At 46.9% G+C, this 18,828-nt stretch overlaps 1 protein-coding gene across 47 annotated transcripts in view; it reads left to right on the top strand.

Annotated features, from left to right (window-relative positions):
* SORBS1 (sorbin and SH3 domain containing 1) overlaps positions 1 to 18,828 on the top strand; it is a 231,392-nt gene that overhangs the window by 109,167 nt on the left and 103,397 nt on the right. For 29 of the 47 annotated variants that reach the window (XM_088842154.1, XM_055425031.2, XM_088842157.1 and 26 more), the window contains 4 exons: positions 4,229 to 4,278; positions 12,476 to 12,544; positions 15,187 to 15,282; positions 17,330 to 17,458. In XM_088842154.1, the coding sequence (XP_088698280.1) occupies positions 4,229 to 4,278; positions 12,476 to 12,544; positions 15,187 to 15,282; positions 17,330 to 17,458 (344 nt within the window). The remainder of the gene's footprint in view (positions 1 to 4,228; positions 4,279 to 12,475; positions 12,545 to 15,186; positions 15,283 to 17,329; positions 17,459 to 18,828) is intronic. The other 18 variants (XM_088842160.1, XM_088842159.1, XM_055425034.2 and 15 more) reach the window with 1 other exon arrangement.

The raw sequence follows: 18,828 nt of genomic DNA, 5'->3' as shown, positions 1-18,828 counted from the left end.
AAACATTGCCTCTGGCTAACTTAGACTGAAAGGGGGATTTATTGGCAAGATCTCAGGTAGTTTGGAGTTAGCCAGAAGCCGGAGAATCACCCTCAGAACAGGGGCAGAAATTCAGAGAGGCTGAGCTGGTGGACTCAGAGCCAACACAAGGCCCTAGAATAGTCTGGGTGGAGTGTTGTTGCTGTTGCAACCACTGCCAGGGACGGGACACCAGGCGCCATCCTTGGTACAACTGCCACTGCTGCAGTTTTTATTTTAAACTACCCCCTGCTTCGTGTCACCTGCTGCCTATGTAAACAATCAAGTGAGAGCACAGAGCAGAATCTACTACCCCGAAAGTCTCCATGTGCGGAGCTGGTAACTACCTAGACATTGCCATCACCGCCTACTACTGTCATACAAGTTCCTAAGGTACTAGAATTGGGTCCTACCAGCCTGGGCCCATTCTCTCTCCATCTTCTTGCAATCCAGCCACTAAACTGTAAACACTTGGCCTGGGGAGGGCCCCCCTCCCCGCACTGAGGGCGCTACACCTGGCATCTACTTTGGTTGGTGGACGTTTGAGGCAAAGTGATGGTTAGTATTTGGGATTCTGTCCCTGCCCATATGTACTTTAGACCACTTTTTAAATAAGGGTTGGGCTGACATCTCGAAGCTACTAGTATCTGTACTAAGAAATATAAAATGTTACAAAGGGTGACCCATATATAACAGATGGTCAAGACGCAACAGGTATGAGTTGAGGCATCCTTTTTATTTGCTTCATAAGACATTTCCATTAATATTAATTTCTTCTCCAACCTAAGAATGCTATTGTGCTATGTACTTTTTTTTTTGAAATGAAAAATGTAAGTTTATTTATTATTTTATTTTATTTTGTTTTATTTTTTGGTAATTAATTTATTTTTTATTGGAGGCAAACTATTTTACAATATTATATTGGTTGGTTTTGCCATACATTGACATGAATTCGCCCCGGGTTTTAAGTTCCCCCTCCTGAACCCCCCTCCAACCTCCCTCCTCCCTTTATCCTCCCTCTGGGTCATCCCTGCATGCCAGCCCCGAGCATCCTATAACATGCATTGACCCTGAACTAGTGATTCGTTTCACATATGACAACATACGTGTTTCAATGCCATTCTCCCAAATCATCCCACCCTCACCCTCTCCCACAGAGTCCCAAAGACTGTTCTATACATCTGTGTCTCTTTTGCTGTCTCGTATACAGGGTTATCATTTGCATCTTTCTAAATTCCATATATATGCGTTAGTATGTGCTCTGTACTTTTGAAAAAGAGTTGAACTACAGTTGATTTACAGTGTTGCTAGTTTCAGGTGTACAGCAGAGTGATTCAGCTTTATATGTATATTGTGTGTATATATAGTTCCCTGTATTATAGAGTAGATTCCTGTTGTTTATTTCATATATAGTAATATGTGTCTGTTAATCACAAACTAATTTATTCTCCCCTCCCCACTTTCCCCTTTGGTAACCATAAGTTTGTTTTCTATGTCTGTGAGTCTATTTCTGTTTTGTAAATAAGTTCATTTGTATCATTTTTTAGATGCCATGTAAAATTAATATTATATGATATTGGTCTTTGTCAGATTTACTTGGCTCAGTATGATGCTAAGTCCTTCCGTGTTGCTACAAATGGCATTATTTCATTCTTTTTATAGCTGAGTAGTATTCCATTTATGTATTTATTTTTAAAATTAAAACAAACTGTACAGAGGGAGTTGATAAATGACTTATGGAATGTTATAGCCATTAAAATGATGAGTATGACTGTAAAAATCCAGAAAACTGTTCATGAAATATTTGAGAACTGGAACACAAAGCTGTCCAGACATTGTTTATAACTATGTAAATACTATTTATGCAGATAAAAGTTAGAAAGGATTATAAAAGAAAAATACTCTCTATTAAGATAACTGCATGGTTGAAACAAAAACATTTCTTCAGTTGTGCTTTAAAAATTAAATAAAACCTTAGCATAATTATCTGAGAGGGCAATGGCAAGCCACTACAGTACTCTTGCCTAGAAAATCCCATGGATGGAGGAGCCTGGTGGGCTGCAGTCCGTGGGGTCACTAAGGGTCGGACACGACTGAGTGACTTCACTTTCAGTTTTCACTTTCACACATTGGAGAAGGAAATGGCACCCCACTCCAGTGTTCTTGCCTGGAGAATCCCAGGGACCGGGGAGCCTGGAGGGCTTCCGTCTGTGAGGTCACACAGAGTCAGACCTGACTGAAGTGACTTAGCAGCAGCAGCAGCATAATTATTACAGTTATTTAAAAATAAAGCATTTGGATGATGTCCTGACATCCTTTTTGGCCCTGGGAAGCAAATGGAGATATAATAAAACCAAGATTGGAAACCACCCAAGCATACAGAACACAGCAGGTTGTGTTCTTAACTGAAAGAGTGAATGGTTCCACAGCTTAGAGAACAATCTGAAGGGTAGTTGAAGGTCACAGGTAGTCCCAGGTGTACTTGACAGTGACAGAGGCAGAATTACTGCTCTTTTGAGCTGAGATGGACTGAGAATGATTTCCCTTTTGCCCCCGGGTTCTATGCAGTCAGTTCCAAGGGCAGTGAACAAGATAACTGGCCAGAAAGGAAACCAGTGCCTGACTTCAGTGTTAAAAAAGGAAATAAAAGCATGTCCCTTGTTGCAGACCCTGGGACCATACCATGACCTTATTACAGAATTCATGAACTGGGAAGTTGATGGCCTCTACACCATTGTGTCTCACGTTTGAAAGTACATAGAGACCAGCTGGAGATCTTGTTAAAATGCAGGTTCTAATCCAGCTGATGAAGGGTTTGATTTCTAACTTTCTCCATTTTTCAGTAAGTTCCCAGCTGATGTCGGTGCTGCTGGTCTGCAGACCACATATTAAATAGCAAGGTTCTTCATCTCTTGAAAACTAGCTTTTCAGATTGTCCTTCAGATGTGTTCAGCTAGACATTGTATTCAAAATAAGTGCGAGACCTGTACCTTGAAAACTGCAAAACGCTGCTGAGGGAAAATTAAAGGAGATCTGCGTAAAGGGAGAGAGTCCATTCTCGTGAACTGGAAAATTCAATATTGTTAAAATGTTAATTTTCCCTAGATTGATATATAGGCTCAGCATGTTCTCATTCAGAATTCCAGCAGGCTTTTTGTAGTTTTTGTTTTTAGTGAGAATTGATAAGATGGCTCTAAAATTTTTATGAAAATGTGAAGGACCTAGAAGAACCAAAACGGTTTTGAAGAAGAATGAAACTGGAAGACTCACATTACCTGATTTCAAGACTTACTATACAGCTCTAGTCATCAAGACGATAGATTAGATAAAGACAGATCCATGGCATAGAGTCCTGAGATAGACCCACATGAGTACGGCCAGTTGCTAAATTGTTTTATGTTAAATGAGAGAAGCCAGGTACAGAAGGTTACATATACTATGACACCATTTAGATAAGATTCTAGAAGAGGCACAACTACAGTGACAGCAGCCCAATGGTTTTGGGGGGACTTTGGATGGGACTTTATTAAATGAGAGGGTTACCATTTACATATCAGTGAGTAAGTGGACTGCATTCCCACCTCAAGGCAGTAGAATGTCTTTCCTACGTGCCTGGGCCTTCAGGTCAGGCTCTCTGGATTCCAGAAGCAACTCTGTCACATGGGCAGCAAGCTGTTCACCTCTGTGTGCTTTGGTTTCTTCATCTTTGTAAACTAATTCAATGCTAGTACTTACCTTGTAGAGTCTTTGTGAGGATCAAGTGAATGAATATAATTTAGGCACCTACAGCATTTCTTTGAGCATAGTAAGCTATATATAATCTTCTTATTAGTCCCCAGTAACCAGTTTGTGTTGTGACTTTACTTCTCTGTCCTGAAAGTTTGTTCTTTCCTTCACCCTCTCCGTGATCCACAGGGACTTGTGTAACTTGAGGTTTTTAATAGAATGTTAGAGGTGGAATGGATTCTTGGACGGTATCAAAACCAGGTATGGGTGATGAAACAGAGGTCAGAGAGGTCGTGTGATATGTCCAAGGTCATGTTAGTACACAGCCAGTTAAGAACCGGAAGCCTGGCTAAGTAACTCCTGGCTCAGCCCCCTGGTTTTATCAAGGCTTTTATACGATGATTGCATTTTTAAAGTGAACCATAGGGATTTATCTTGAATCTGCCATTCATCAATTCCATTGTGTGTTTGTGTTTTTCTGCAGAGCAGTACAGAGCCCCAGTTGCAGAAGACTTGTCACCACCATGAGCTCTGGTAAGTCATTTAAAATCCTGTCTTTCTCTTCTTGACAAATCTACAAAGCTGGACCATTTGCTCAGAATTCCCACTTACTCTTAAGGCCCCAACTGTGTCTCATTTTTTATTTTTCGAGTCCTGGGTAGGTGCCAAAGCTTTGTCATAAATTGTCATCATCACCTTTATTAGTGATGATTTATTGAATACCTACTGTATATTAAGAACTACACTCTACGCTTTACATGTACTGTGTTCTCATCTTTATAATGGGTTCCCTTTCCCTCTATTTGACAACTTTATTGAGATATAATTGATACACAATAAACTTCATAGAAAACCGTTCAGCTTCTTCAGCATTACTGGTTGGGGCATAGACTTGGATTACTGTGATATTGAATGGTTTGTCTTGGAAACAAACAGAGATCATTCTGTTGTTTTTGAGAATGCACCCGAGAACTGCATTTTGGACTCTTTTGTCGACTGTTAGGGCTACTCCATTTCTTCTAAGGGATTCCTGCCCGCAGTGGTAGATATAATGGTCATCTGAATTAAATTCGCCCATTCCAGTCCATTTGAGTTCACTGATTACTAAAATGTTGATGTTCACTTTTGCCATCCCCTGTTTGACCACTTCCAATTTACCTTGATTCATGGACCTAACATTCCAGGTTCCTGTGCAATATTGTTCTTTATAGCATCGAACTTTACTTCCATCATCAGTACAGTTCCATAGAATGGTTCTATGAAGACCTACAAGAACTTCTAAAGGTAACACCAAAAAAAGATATCCTTTTCATTATAGGGGACTGGAATACAAAAGTAGGAAGTCAAGAGATACCTGGAGTAACAGGCAAGTTTGGCCTTGGAGTACAAAATGAAGCAGGGCAAAGGCTAGCAGAGTTTTGCCAAGAGAATGCACTGATCATACCAAACATCTTCTTCCAGCAATGCAAGAGAATACTCTACACATGGCCATCACCAAATAGTCAATACCAAAATCAGATTGATTATATTCTTTGCAGTCAAAGATGGAGAAGCTCTATACAGTCAGCAAAAGCAAGACTGGGAGCTGACTCTGGCTCAAATCATGAACTCTTTGTTGCAAAATTTAGACTTAAATTGAAGAAAGTAGGGAAAACCACTGGACCATTCAGGTATGACCTAAATCATCCCTTACAGTTATACAGTGGAAGTGAAAAATAGATTTGAGGGATTGGATCTGATAGAGTACCTGAAGAACTATGGACAGAGGTTCATGACATTGTACACGAGGCAGTGATCAAGACCATCCCCAAGAGAAAGAAATGCAGAAAGGCAGAATGGTTGTCTGAGGAGGCCTTGCAAATATCTGAGAAAAAAAGAGGGGCTAAAGGCAAAGGAGAAAAGGAAAGATATACCCATTTGAATGCAGAGTTCCAAAGAATAGCAAGGAGAGATAAGAAAGCCTTCCTCAGTGATCAATGCAAAGAAATAGAGGAAGACAACAGAATGGGAAAGACTAGAGATCTCTTCAAGAAAATTAGGGATACCAAGGGAACATTTCATTCAGAGATGGGCTCAATAAAGGACAGAAACGGTATGGACCTAACAGAATCAGAAGGTATTAAGAAGAGGTGGCAAGAATACACAGAAGAACTGTACTAAAAAGATCTTCATTACCCAGATAATAACGATGGTGTGATCACTCACTCAGAGCCAGACATCCTGGAATGTGAAGTCAAGGGGGCCTTAGGAAGCATCACTACGAACAAATCTAGTGGAGGTGATGGAATTCCAGCTGAGCTATTTCAAATCCTGAAAGATGATGCTGTGAAAGTGCTACACTCAATATGTCAGCAAATTTGGAAAACTCAGCAGAGCCCACAGGACTGGAAAAGGTCAGTTTTCATTCCAATCCCCAAAAAAGGCAGTGCCAAAGAATGTTCAAACTACTGCACAATTACACTCATCTCACATGCTAGCAAAGTAATGCTCAAAATTCTCCAAGCCAGGCTTCAATAGTACATGAACAGTACAATAACTTCCAGATATTCAAGCTGGATTTAGAAAAGGCAGAGGAACCAGAGATCAAATTGCCAACATCCGTTGGATCATTGAAAAAGCAAGAGAGTTCCAGAAAAACATGTACTTCTGCTACATTAGCTACGCCAAAGCCTTTGACTGTGTGAATCACAACAAACTGTAGAAAATCCTGAAAGAGATGGGAATACCAGACCACCTGATCTGCCTCCTGACAAATCTGTATGCATGTCGGGAAGCAACAGTTAAAACTGGACATGAAACAATAGACTAGTTCTAAATCAGGAAAGGAGTCCATCAAGGCTGTATATTGTCACCCTGCTTATTTAACTTATATGCACAGTACATCTTGGGAAATGCCAGGCTGGATGAAGCACAAGCTGGAATCAAGATTGCCGGGAGAAATATCAATAATCTCAGATATGCAGATGACACCACCCTTATGGCAGAAAGTGAAGAACTGAAGAGCCTCTTGATGAAAATAAAAGAGGAGAGTGAAAAAGTTGGCTTAAAACTCAACATTCAAAAAACTAAGATCATGGCATCCAGTCCCATCACTTCATGGGAAACAATGGAAACAGTGACAGGCTTTATTTTCTTGTGCCCCAAAGTCACTGCAGATAGTGACTGCAGCCATGAAATTAAAAGATACTTGCTCCTTGGAAGAAAAGCTATGACCAACCTAGACAGTATATAAAAAGCAGAGATGTTACTTTGCCAACAAAGGTCCATCTAGTCAAAGCTTTGGTTTTTCTAGTAGTCATGTATGGATGTGTGTGTGAGTTGGACAATAAAGAAAGCAAAGCACTGAAGAATTGATGCTTTTGAACTGTGGTGTTGGAGAAGACTCTTGAGAGTCCCTTGGACTGCAAGGAGATCCAACCAGTCAATCCTAAAGGAAATCAGGCCTGAATATTCATTGGAAGGACTGATGCTGAAGCTGAAACTCCAGTACTTTGGCGAAGAACTGATTGCTTAGAAAAGACCCGGATACTGGGAAAGATTGAAGGCAGGAGGACAAGGGGATGACAGAGGATGAAATGGTTGAATGGCATCACCATGTCGACAGACATGAATTTGAGCAAGTTCTGGAAGCTGGTGATGGACAGGGAAGCCTGGCGTGCTGCAGTCCATGGGGTCACAAAGAGTTGGACACAACTGAGCGACTGAACTGAAATGACAGTAAACTTGGTATTTTAAGCGTGTGTGTGTTCAGTCATTCAGTTGTGCCCGACTGTTTGCGACCCGATGGACTGTAGCCCACTAGGCTCCTATTTGATCAATGCTGACGTGTGTATACACCTTGATGGCATTTCTTAATCTGAGTGGCTGTAGCAAAAGTAAACATATTGACCATAATTGCCCCAAGGAATGAGCTAATCCATCACTTCCATTATCAGGGCAAAACCACCCTTTTGCTATGTTTTTGGTAGTAAAAATCAAAACCTATACAACTGAGCAGTTTTTAATGTAAAGTTGGGGTGGAACTCCTGGGCTAGGGAAGACAGAAGGGAATAGGTTGGTCCCCGCTTGTGGTGCAGCCAAGAGCTTTCAGCTTTCCAGCCAGGATTTGAGGCAGCGAAGTTTCCATCTGGAGATCGAGGCCCACCTCGGCTACTGAGTGCTCCCTGGCACCCCTGAGGCCTGCTGGCGGGGCGGGCCACAGGATGACCTAGTGGACAGCTTACTTAGGCACCTGCAAATCCTGCAATGTCTCCAGAGTGTTATCAGAGACCTCTGGAGGTGAAAACCAATCCTTCCATGTATTCACATTCACACGCCCTTTCAGCTGAATCCCAACCCTTGCCGGACAGCGTGGGCTTATTGGGAGGAAAAGGGCCCCGGGTGGGTCAGCTCAGGGCCACAAATACCACACTGCAGGCTTTGGCCTGTGGTGAACCCCTCTGTAAGGTGGACATCAGGAAAGCATCGGCTACTGGGGGTTTGTGAGGATTAAGTGAGGCAACACTTCTGAAGTGCTGGGCTCTGTGCCCAAGGCCTGACCAGTGTCCCATCTGTGGGTCATCAGCCCAGCTTCCAGCCTTGCAAGGAGCAGGACTGGGCTGGTCCTTGACTCCGTGATGCTTCTGCATTTGGGCATTGCCAGTAGCCCCTGGTCTGCAACTCAGTTTTTCTTCTTGTTGGGCTTTTTGTTCTTGCTGTAATTTAAAATAGGCCAGCACTTCCCTCCAACACCCAGAGTTTCTTGTCCTTCTAACATCAGGATTAACCTAAACTGGTATCACCATTCCTGGCAGAAATAAGGGCGGAAGAGGCGGGCAGGGAGGGGCTGTGGAGGATGAGGAGATACCCTTGGGACTTCTCCCCAGGTTTTCCCTTAGGCGTGGTGCTGAAAGGAGGCATTTCCCAGGAAGAGTCCAAGAAATCTGGACCCTTTGACATGATAATTCCCCTCTTGGGAATGTCTGTATTAATTCGAAGGAAACAAAAACATCACCCACATGAAAGTGGGGAATGAACAGGTTCATTCTGTGCGTTTACTTGATGGGAGATTATACCACTCGTGGCCATCAGGAAGAAAGCAGCTATGCAGAAAACACTTGTTCTTAACCTTTGATGCAAAGAGCAGCATGAAGACAATGCATTGTTTTTATTCCTAGTTTGAGCTGAGCTGCCAGTCATCAGGGCAGGGCTTTTCCTGCTTATCTCATTTTGTTCTCCTGCAGATCCACAAAAGTGGGCATGGCTTACCACTCCCATTCTAGAGATGGGGAAACTGAGGCCCTATGTGGCAATGATTTTTCTGGGGTCATCCGGCTAGTGACTGCTGAGGCAACCAACCCCAGGCGGCTGGTCACCAGCACACCGTGCTGCAGAAGTGAGAGTCTGTGGTAAAGGAATTATTGTTCCAAATTTCTTCAAGTTTGGTTGTTTGAGTTTAAGGGGGAAAAAAAAGGAAAGGAAGAACATGGGTCTGGGCCTTGTGGAAGCTCTGAGGCTGCTAGCTTGGGGATGCTCGTCCCATTTTGTTCTTTGTGCCAAGCCCTGGGGCTACTTCAGCCAGATAGGGAGGCTCAAAGCCAGGCCTGCAGTCCTAAGAAGGAGACCATCAGGAGAAATGAGGGCAGGTGCATAGGGACGGAATCGTTGTTCAGTCACTCAGTCGTGTCCGACTCTTTGTGACCCCATGGACTGCAGCATGCCAGGCTTCCCTGTCCTTCACCTTCTCCTGGAGCTTGCTCAAACTCATGTCCGTTGAGTCGATGATGCCATCCGACCATCTCATCCTCTCTCCCCCTTCTCTTGCCCTCAATCTGTCCCAGCATCAGGGTCTTTCCCAATGATTGGCTCTTAGCATCAGGTGGCCAAAATATTGGAGCTTTAGCATTAGTCCTTCCAATGAATATGCAGGATTGAGTTCCTTGAGGATTGACTCATTTGATCTCCTTGCAGTCCAAAGGACTCTCAGGTGTCTTCTCCAGCAGTTTGAAAACATCAGTTCTTTGTCACTCAACCTTCTTTATGATCCAACTCTCACATCTGTATATGACTACTGGAAAAACCATAGCTTTGACCATATGGACTTTTGTTGGCAAAGTGATGTCTCTGCTTTTTAATACGCTATCTAGGTTTGTCAGTCTTCCAAGGAGCAAGCCATCTTTTAATTTCATGGTTTAAGTCACTGTCTGCAGTGATTTTGGAGCCCAAAAAAATATAGTCAGAGAGAAAAGATGGGGAGGTAAAACGGATGATATTTCTTTGACTTGTATTTCTGGCTTTCTGCCAACACCCTCTTTCCATCTGTCCCAGAAATGTAGGTGCAAAGGGAACTTTGTCTGGAGAACTAACCTTCTATAGATGGATTGGGGGCAGTGAACAGGACAGACCTGTGGGGCCAATATCAGGTGGTCCTGGCCACTATGGTTGGAGAGGGTGGGGGAGGGCAGTAGCCTTGTTTGCCTCTGGATCCAGGAGTACCCAGGCTGACCTGTCCGTGTAGTTGATGTCATGGAGGCTGATTATTAAGAGCCCAGGTAGGATGACTGAGTCTCAGCCAAATGTGCTACTAGGGTTTGGGGAAATAGAATTTATATAAACCATTATTAGAATATATCTGATTTTTACATAGAGAGTATTCTGTATATAAAAGCCATTTTTTATTTTAAAAATAAATGTTCATCCCAGCTGGGGACAAAAAAGATAAGTCATGGGATGGACCGGAACAGACTTCAAATCCCCTCTTAGTGATCTTAGAGCCTGGCATCCTTTCTGAGCTTTAGATTTCTTATCTATAAAATTAGAGTTCTTAACTCCTAGCTCTAGGGGCTTGGATATTAAGGATAAAACTCAGGTGCTAATTATGGAATGAATGCTTAGCAAGGACCCTTAAACCAGGCAAATAGAGGCTTTATAAAACCATGGCTATTATATTTGTGGCTTGGTTGGCTCTTGGCTACTTCCCTGGTGGCTAAGATGGTTAAGAATCTGCCTGCAATGTGGGAGACCCAGGTTCTATCCCTGGGTCAGGAAGATTCCCTGGAGAAGGGAATGGCAACCCACTCCAGTATTCTTGGAGAATTCCATGGACAGAGGAACCTGGTGAGCTACAGCCCATGGGGCTGCAAAGAGTCGGACATGACTGAGCAACTAACGCTTTTGGCTCTTGGCTGCAGCAGAGTCACCCCAACCTTGCTGATCACATGTCCTGCCCCCTTGGCTTCTCCGGGCTTCCACCATCAGTTCTGGGATGGGGAACTGGGTGGTGCTCAGGCTGCCAGTGGGCAGTGAGGATCTCAGTGTCTTCAGCTCAGAGAACTTTGAAAGGTCTCCACCAACACAGGAGGTGACATTCAAGGTAAACCTTGAGGTTCAGAAGATTTCCCCAAGGTAGAAGAGGGGGTGCAGGCCTTCCTGGCTGAGGGCCTCTCAAGATCCAAGGCCCGAAGATCAGAAAGCATCTGATTTGCTGAAGAGGTTGTGAGGAGACTGTCATGGTGGGCAGGCACAGGAGGGAACTGCTGCCAGGAAAGGGCTGGGACCAGTGGCTGAAGGGCTTCGAGTCCAGGGTGAGTACAGGCTTTGTCCCTGGGTAGCTGCTAGCCCCTGGGTCTTGCTTGTCAGTTTGCTTTTAATCATCATGAAGGTCAGTTTGTTAATTTGAATATAACCACTTATGCCAATATACAGGCCATCTCACTTATTAAAAAAATATATTCGAAGCAATCATTTGTACGTTTGGGGGAACTTGATTCCAAGTTCAATTTTTTTTTTTCCTCATAGGAATAATAATATATATGATTGACTTCCTGGGGGACATGCCTGGTGGTCCAGTGGCTAAGACTCCGAGCTCCCAATGCAGGGGGCCTGGGTTCTATCCCTGGTCGGGAAACTCGATCCCACGTGCCACAACCGAGAGTTCGAATGTCGCAACCGAACATCCTTAGTTGTGTGCCGCAACTGAGACCCAGTGCAGCCCAATAAATTAAAAAAAAAAAAAAAAGATTGACTTCCCAACTCTAGACCTCAGTAGTATTTTTATTTTAAAATTAGAAGTGAAATGCAGTACATTTAAAGTGGAGGGTCTTGGAAAATCACATTGCTTTGTCCCGTCTTGTTTTATCCTGTACCCCGGGGATTTTCAGCCCTGTGGGGTGTAGATGGTGGTCTTCGGGGTGCAGACTGAGGGCTGGGGTGGAGAAAGGGGCAGGATGGAGCCAGAGAGAGCAGTCAGGGAGCCTGGTCATCTCCACAACCAGAACACAAGAGCCGTGGCTGGGGACTGTGGTCTGGGGGCTGGGCCAGTGTGGCTTCCGTGGCTGCAGGTGCGGGGTGGGGTGGAGGGAAGTGTCACAGAGCCTGAGGTTCTATCCTGGCTGGCCGACAGCTCTCAGGATTCACAGGGATGCTTTTGAGCAGCCTTGGAATGGTAGATAAGCCTTTGTCAGGCAGGAGATGCCACTATGAGGGAATTAAGATTTTCTTTTTTTAAATGTCAGAAGTGAAGCCAAGTCAGGAGACCAGAGAATATCACTCACAACACACTTCCCATCCAAACAGCTTTTGCATCCTCCCTGGTTCAAGCCACAAAGCATTCTCAGAACTCTCCCATGACGCTCCGGGCCCCCTTTTCAGGCCTGAGAGAGCCCCTGGGACCCAGAACTTTGCACTGGTGGGACGCAGAAAGGGTGGGAGACATGATCACAGGCCTCATGCTCTTATTCTTTCTTTCTTTCAGAATGTGACGTGGGTGCTTCCAAAGCCGTGGTGAATGGGTTGGCACCGGGCAGCAATGGGCAAGATAAAGGTAAGGCTCTTGAAGGGAAGCCTGGCGTTTTTAGAAAGAGCAGGGCCCGGGGCCACCTGCCTGGTGGGAACAGTCACTGGTGTAATTAGGCTGTGACCTGGAGACCTGTTCCCAGGCTGTTGAGACTTGAGTCCGAGGCTGCCATTTCCCACTGTGAGGTGACGTGTAAAACTGTTCCCAGCTCACAGGATGCTGCGAACCACCCACCAAATCACAGAGGCCTCACGTACGTGGCATTTATCAGCCCGCAGTCTCTCTTACCTGGCATCTCACCTTCACCGGTGATAAATAGTGACATATTTAGCATCCTGACCCTGAGGCTAGAGCCTAAATAGCTGAAATAAAATAGCTGAAATAAATCATTTTGGTGACGTTCGTTTCATGGGCATCCTCCCAGGTTTTGAATTTTTAAAATTTTAGGACAAAAGATGCAAGTGTGAAAGGAATAATGGATAGGATGACCTTTGAGGTCCCGTCTGTCATCCTATCTCTCATCCTGAACAGCCAAGCAGCAGGATTCCCATGTCACTCTGCAGTGAGAGAGGCAGGGGTTCAAGGCCTGGCTTGCCGCTCATAAACAGACACCTCTTGGAAGGCCCATTGTCTTTATGGCTATGAGTCTCCTTATCTAGAAAATGAAGGAATTTGATGATCTGCAGTAATTTTCCCTGCTTGAAACACAGGTTCCAGCGATTCTATCAGTGTTCATCCCATTATGTCTTATGGTATCAGAGACGGAGGGTAGAAGTCCTGTCATCGGGCTTTTGAGTCACAATGCACCCTCTCTCAGAGTACGTTTACAGTTTGACATGTTTGGACTTTGTCTGTAATTACTGTCTGGGTCAGCCAAGTATTCTCTTTGGGAGAGGGCAAAGTGGAAAGTCAGAAAGGACAGCCAAGAGTGAAGGCGTAGAGAATAGGAGGGGTGGGGAGCCTGGGCTGGTTGATTAGGGCTCCCCGGTTCAGGAGGGGTCCTGTTGTCCTGCCCTTTGTGCCTCCCTGCCTGGTTGCCCTTCTCCTTACCTGGTGTGGGGCTGTGTTCCCAACCTCAGCCAAGTTGCTAAGGGGATGTTGAAGGGCGATGCCCGTAGGGGAGTGTTTAAGCATCTCTTGAGGAACGCGGGGAGACGTGGGTGTCTTATGCTCACCGTCAAGCCCAGCCCTGTGAATCCATCAGGAGTCAGGAGACTTGGGGGTGGATGGCAGGGTAGCAGGTGGAGGTGCGCTCCACTCTACTCTCTCCTCGATAAGACCCACCTTTGGTCAGAAAGTCAAGGCAGATGCACCCTGGAGCCGTCAGTGCGGCCTGGGGTAGTCACTGTCGGGCTCTGGTCTCGCTCTCTTCATTCAGCACTGGTTGACTCCGAGCAGCAGTCTTGCTTCTTCCTCTGAAAATGGTAACAAAACCCTCCCACCCAGCCTCCCAGGTGGCCTAGGGAGCAGTCGGTAGGACTGCTGTGAAAGCACGTTTGTGTCTGAACACGTGCAGGATTGTTGTTATCACTTCAGTTCTTGGAGGCCAGGTGACTGCCATGTGCCTCGTGAAATGGCAGCCTGGTGGACTGGAAGGTGAACTGCCCATTGCAGGGGTACCTCCTTCCTCCCGTCCCCTTGGAAAGCCTATCAGCATGATATTGATGCAACTGTGACAGTCTTGGTTCCCAAACAGCCCGAGACCCTCCCTCCCTCAGTTATGATGTGGATCCGAGGCCCTGAGACTCCGGGTGTTGCCCATTGGTGTGACATTGGTCCATAGCGTGCGAGCGCCCGTCTCTCTTTATTTGCTGCCATTGGGACGGAAGGAGGTCTCACAACATGCTTGTTGTGAGAAGGTGGGTTTGGGAAAATGCCTGCCATTGTGATTCCAGAACCTGGGGAGGCAGGGGACCCAGGGAGGTCTGAGCACCTGGATTTGAGGTCAGCAGCCTCCGCCCGCATACCAGGCAGTACCCCAGCTCAGGGAGCTCAGCTGCTGTCAGCGTCCTGGGCCAGGCACGTGGGCACTGCCCAGAGTCTTAAGTGTGCATTCAGACACTTTGGCAAACTCTTGCCCAGGAAGGGGTGGGTTTAAGTAGATCATCTGCTGCCCAACAGATGGCCATTCTGATTTGCCTGGGGCCAGAAGGCTATGGTTGTCAGAGCAGGCCCAAGACCCCAGGAGTTAAGATCCTGGAGTAGCAGCTATGAGGGCCGAAAGGACCAGGCGACTCTCAGACTTGTCCTTCCTCCACTGCTCTGGGGCCCATGAGCTGCAACTCTCCTCCAAGGAGCCTTCTCCCACCCCAGCCTTCTCCCAGGGGCCCCCGTGGACCTCACTTGCTCTCCCCTTCCTCTGTTTGCCAGGCCAGCTGCATCTCTGTAAGTCCCTTTGCCCAGAGACTTGGCAGGTTCCTGGTGTGCCAGGCGGCACAGGCACTGACCAGCTGCATTTGGGGTGCGGTGGCGGGAGGGTTCTGCCCACCCGGGCGCAGGACTCCTGAAGAGCGAAAGCGGGTTATTTTAAGTTCCTGCGTGCACTGCTCTTCCCATTGTTCTCTGCGGGTGACTTCCTCCTATTGTCCCTGCCGGGTTCCTCCACCGCCTGAGGGTTTCCCAAATGTTTTTTTTTTCTGGATGCACCATTTACCCTTTTGTGTTTTCAGCCACTGCTGACCCTTTACGTGCACGCTCTATTTCTGCTGTTAAAATAACCCCCGTGAAGACAGTGAAAACCTCCGCAGGCCTAGTACTCCCTCCAGGTATCTCTCCTTGGGTGGGTTTCTTTTTTTTTTTTTTTCATTGTTAGCAGATCATGCATGATCTTCTTTCCTTCTAACAAAGACTCGGAGGCTTAATTCTTGCATGTTTAGGAACCATTCCCTCTCACTTCTCTGGCTGGTTTCCTTTCTTCTGTGTGTGTGTGTGTGTGTCTCTGTGTGTGTCTCTGTGTGTGTCTCTGTGTGTTTCTGTGAGCCACGGGCAAATGTGGAAAGGGACTGGCAGGTGCTTTGCCCTTCCCCGCTTAGGGAAAAGGTCAGTCCAGAGGCTGAACATTGACTCCAGCTGGTACAGCTCTGAGCCCCCTGGGCGACTTAGGTTCTTCCTAAAGGTGCCAGCTCCCCAGAGTTTATTTAAAACTCCACTGTCCCCAGGAACTAACGTGGGTGCCCAGGGCATTTCTGAATTGGGCTGGATTTGAAGCAGCTACCTGATCAGGCTGTGTCTCTGGGATGCTGGTGGGGCCTTTTCTGTGAGCACTTCCTCTCCCGCCCCCAGCCCCACCTGCATTCACTCCCTGGCTCTCCTCTCTGTGGAGCCGGTACAGTTCGGAACTGGTCCAGTTCAGATGTCAGGCCGTAGCTCGCAGCTTCCTCCTGCACAGCATGGGACAAGTGAGGCCCTGGTGGCTCTGTATCCCAGTGTGGTGGTTTCAGGAGTTGGGCCCACCTGGCTGTGTACACAGGACCCTGTGGGTGGGCTGGCTTTGTCATGGTGCCCCTCACCCTTTTGAAAAGCCCGTGAATCACTTCTCCCAATATTCCCCTGACACTGGTCACTTATCCTGGTAGGACTGGACAAGTCAGATGCTTGTCAAGGCCGCTGCCTGCTCTGCTGGATGTGTGTTTTGTGCAAGAGGTGCTGATGGAGCTGATCAATCCGTTTTGTAACTAATGATCGTTCTGTCTGTGCTGTCAGAAAGGGGGCTGCCGAGTGGGAAGGAGGAGCCAAGAGACTTGGTATTTCTCAGCCGTGGCACAGGAGCGAGAAGGAGCTGGACGTCTGAGCCCACATCCTGCCTGCGGCCCACCTTTAACTTTCCCCACAGTCCCACTCATGACAGATTTAGCCCTGAGATCCAGGCTGTGCTGCGAGCAACTTGCAAAACTGGAATTCAGTTCCGCTCAGCCTCATGGAGAGAAACATTCAGCATGTGTGCCTCCCAGGACTGTGTGTCTGCCTGGCTTTCTTGCCTCCTCCTTACTGATTTTCCTGGAGGGTGAACAGCCTGTTTTGAAGCCTATTTTGAAATCCTCAGTGCAGTTCTGAAAGATGACCTGTGTCTGCTGTGAGGCCACTGTGAACTGTAGGACCCAGGGTCAGGGGTCCAGGGTTAGGGCCCAGGGAAGGCTCGGCTGGAAGTGCCACAAACACTGTTCCTCGAAGGATTTAGCGTTTCTAGTCGTTTTCTTTGGTGCGAATTTTCTTCATTAAGTTTGGAATGTGAGGTTCCGGGCCTCCTGATCTTTCTCTCCAGGCAGCACATCCTGTTTCACCCCTGCAGGGGGCTTGACTTGCTGGCACAAGGAGATTGTCTTGCTTTTTCCGCTGAGGGACTGCTCTGAGTAATGATTGTCTGTTGAACCTTCATCGAATGCCCTGTGCTGTCAACTTGCTCTTTTATAAGAAGGATGGTGTGGGAACTTGAGATATCTGTTATAAATTCTTACTTGAACTGTGCCTTACTAATTGGTCAGAAGTCTGCTCACCAAACTAAACTTCATTTAATAAAAGAAATCAACCCACTTTGGTTTGGAAATATTCCCAGCTGACATTGTAACGCATCCATTGACTCAGAACTCACTGTGCCTCCATTCCCTTCTAATCTCATGATGGGTGGGAAACCCCTGAAAATATGATTTGTCCCTCTCCACCATCCACAGATTAATTTTCATTGACCGCAAGACTCTGCCTGTCTGTAACCAGGTTCATCTCATTCCCTAGCTGGACCAAATTGCTGGCTGATTATGGTTTTAACTCTTCAGGCACCCTGGATTCAGTCTCCCCTTTTGGATCTCTCCTTTTCAGACATGGATCCTACAAGAATCTGCACTGGGAAGGGAGCGGTGACTCTCCGGGCCTCGTCCTCCTACAGGGAGATCCCAAGCAGTAGCCCTGTGAGCCCCCAGGAGACCCCGAAGCAGGAGAGGAAAACAGGTGCGCTGCTTCGGAGACCCAGGGGTGGGGGTCGCGGGGGGTGGAATCCATCGGCTGCCTCCTGATTCTCCAGGGGCCCCTGCACAGTCTGCTCCTGTCCCCGCTGTGCTGGGTGATGATCACTGCCCTAAATGAACAGGTACTCACTGGCTTCAGGCAAAGGCATGGCAGCGATCACTGTATTCTAGCTTTTGATGGAACTTGGGCAGTCCGTGGCTCTGCAGACTGTGTTCAGGAGGACAGAGAAGGCTTAGGGGTTTTGGGAGGGAGTGCTGAGATAGCCTCCAGGTTAGGCTTCTCTGAGCCCATCCCCACTTCTGGGAGCTCAGCTGTGACCATCCAGGTGGGGCTGGGGCTGGAGCAGAATCCCAGAGAGACTGAGAAGTGCAGGTGGCTGTCTGGCCTCATTAGCTCCTAAGAAGACACGGAGGTGACCTGAGGCAGCAGGTCTGCAGAGCATGCCTAAGGCCAGTGCAGACCAGGAACCGAGGGAGGAGACAAAGGAAGCCCCCCTCCCTGCCCTGTCCCATCACTCAGGAAACCCGGGTGCCTAGAGCACATTGTGGTGGAGACCTGGGACTGTGGACTGGTTATTTTTAAGAAACAGTTGACACAAGTGCATGCATGCTAAGTTGCTTTAGTCCAGTCTGGCTCTTTGCGACTCCATGGACTGTAGCCCACCAGGCTCCTCTGTCCATGGGATTCTCCAGGCAAGAATAGCCATGCCCTTCTCAGGAGCTCTTCCCAACCCAGGGATCAAACCCAGGTCTCCTGCATTGCAGGCAGATTCTTTACCATCTGAGCCACTGCCCAGACCTGGGATTTTGGAACCTTATAGATGGGATTCAAGTCCTGCCTCTACCACCTGTTGGCTCTTCAGCCATGGATGAGATAGGTGGTCTCTCTTAACCCTGGTAAACCCATCTGAAAAATGGGGTTGAGAACTATACCTACCTCCCAGCATCTTGTGAGGATGAAGTGTGTAAAACGTTTCATGCCACACCTGGTGGCGTGAGGTTAGCTGGCCAACCGTAACCTGCTCTTAGCAGGTTATGATTATTTGGGCCTCTCTGGGGAGCCCTTTCTGCAGCCCAAGGTTTCTGGGAGCTGGGAAAGGCTGACTTTGAGGTTCCCCAGGCACTGTTACCTTAGGCTGGGGCAGCCCCTTTCCAACCTGAAGGGCAGTGTTTCTCATACTTTAGCCGATCGTATCGGAATCACCTTGAATAGAGAGGCAAGTTCCCAGAGCCTAGCTCAGAGTGTTAGGCTTTATGATTCTCACCTGTAGGCCTGAGGTGGGGTCCGAGGTTTTGCCATCAGGTCATGCTGATGCTGCTGATCCCAGGACCACATCTGAGAACTCTCACTAT

Source organism: Moschus berezovskii, chromosome 12 (assembly GCF_049115385.1).
Source record: "Moschus berezovskii isolate FMDL1 chromosome 12, NW_MosBer_1.0, whole genome shotgun sequence".
Lineage (NCBI taxonomy): Eukaryota > Metazoa > Chordata > Mammalia > Artiodactyla > Moschidae > Moschus > Moschus berezovskii.
The sequence above is the reverse complement of the archived record's forward strand: the minus strand, read 5'-3'. Positions and strand labels throughout refer to the sequence as shown.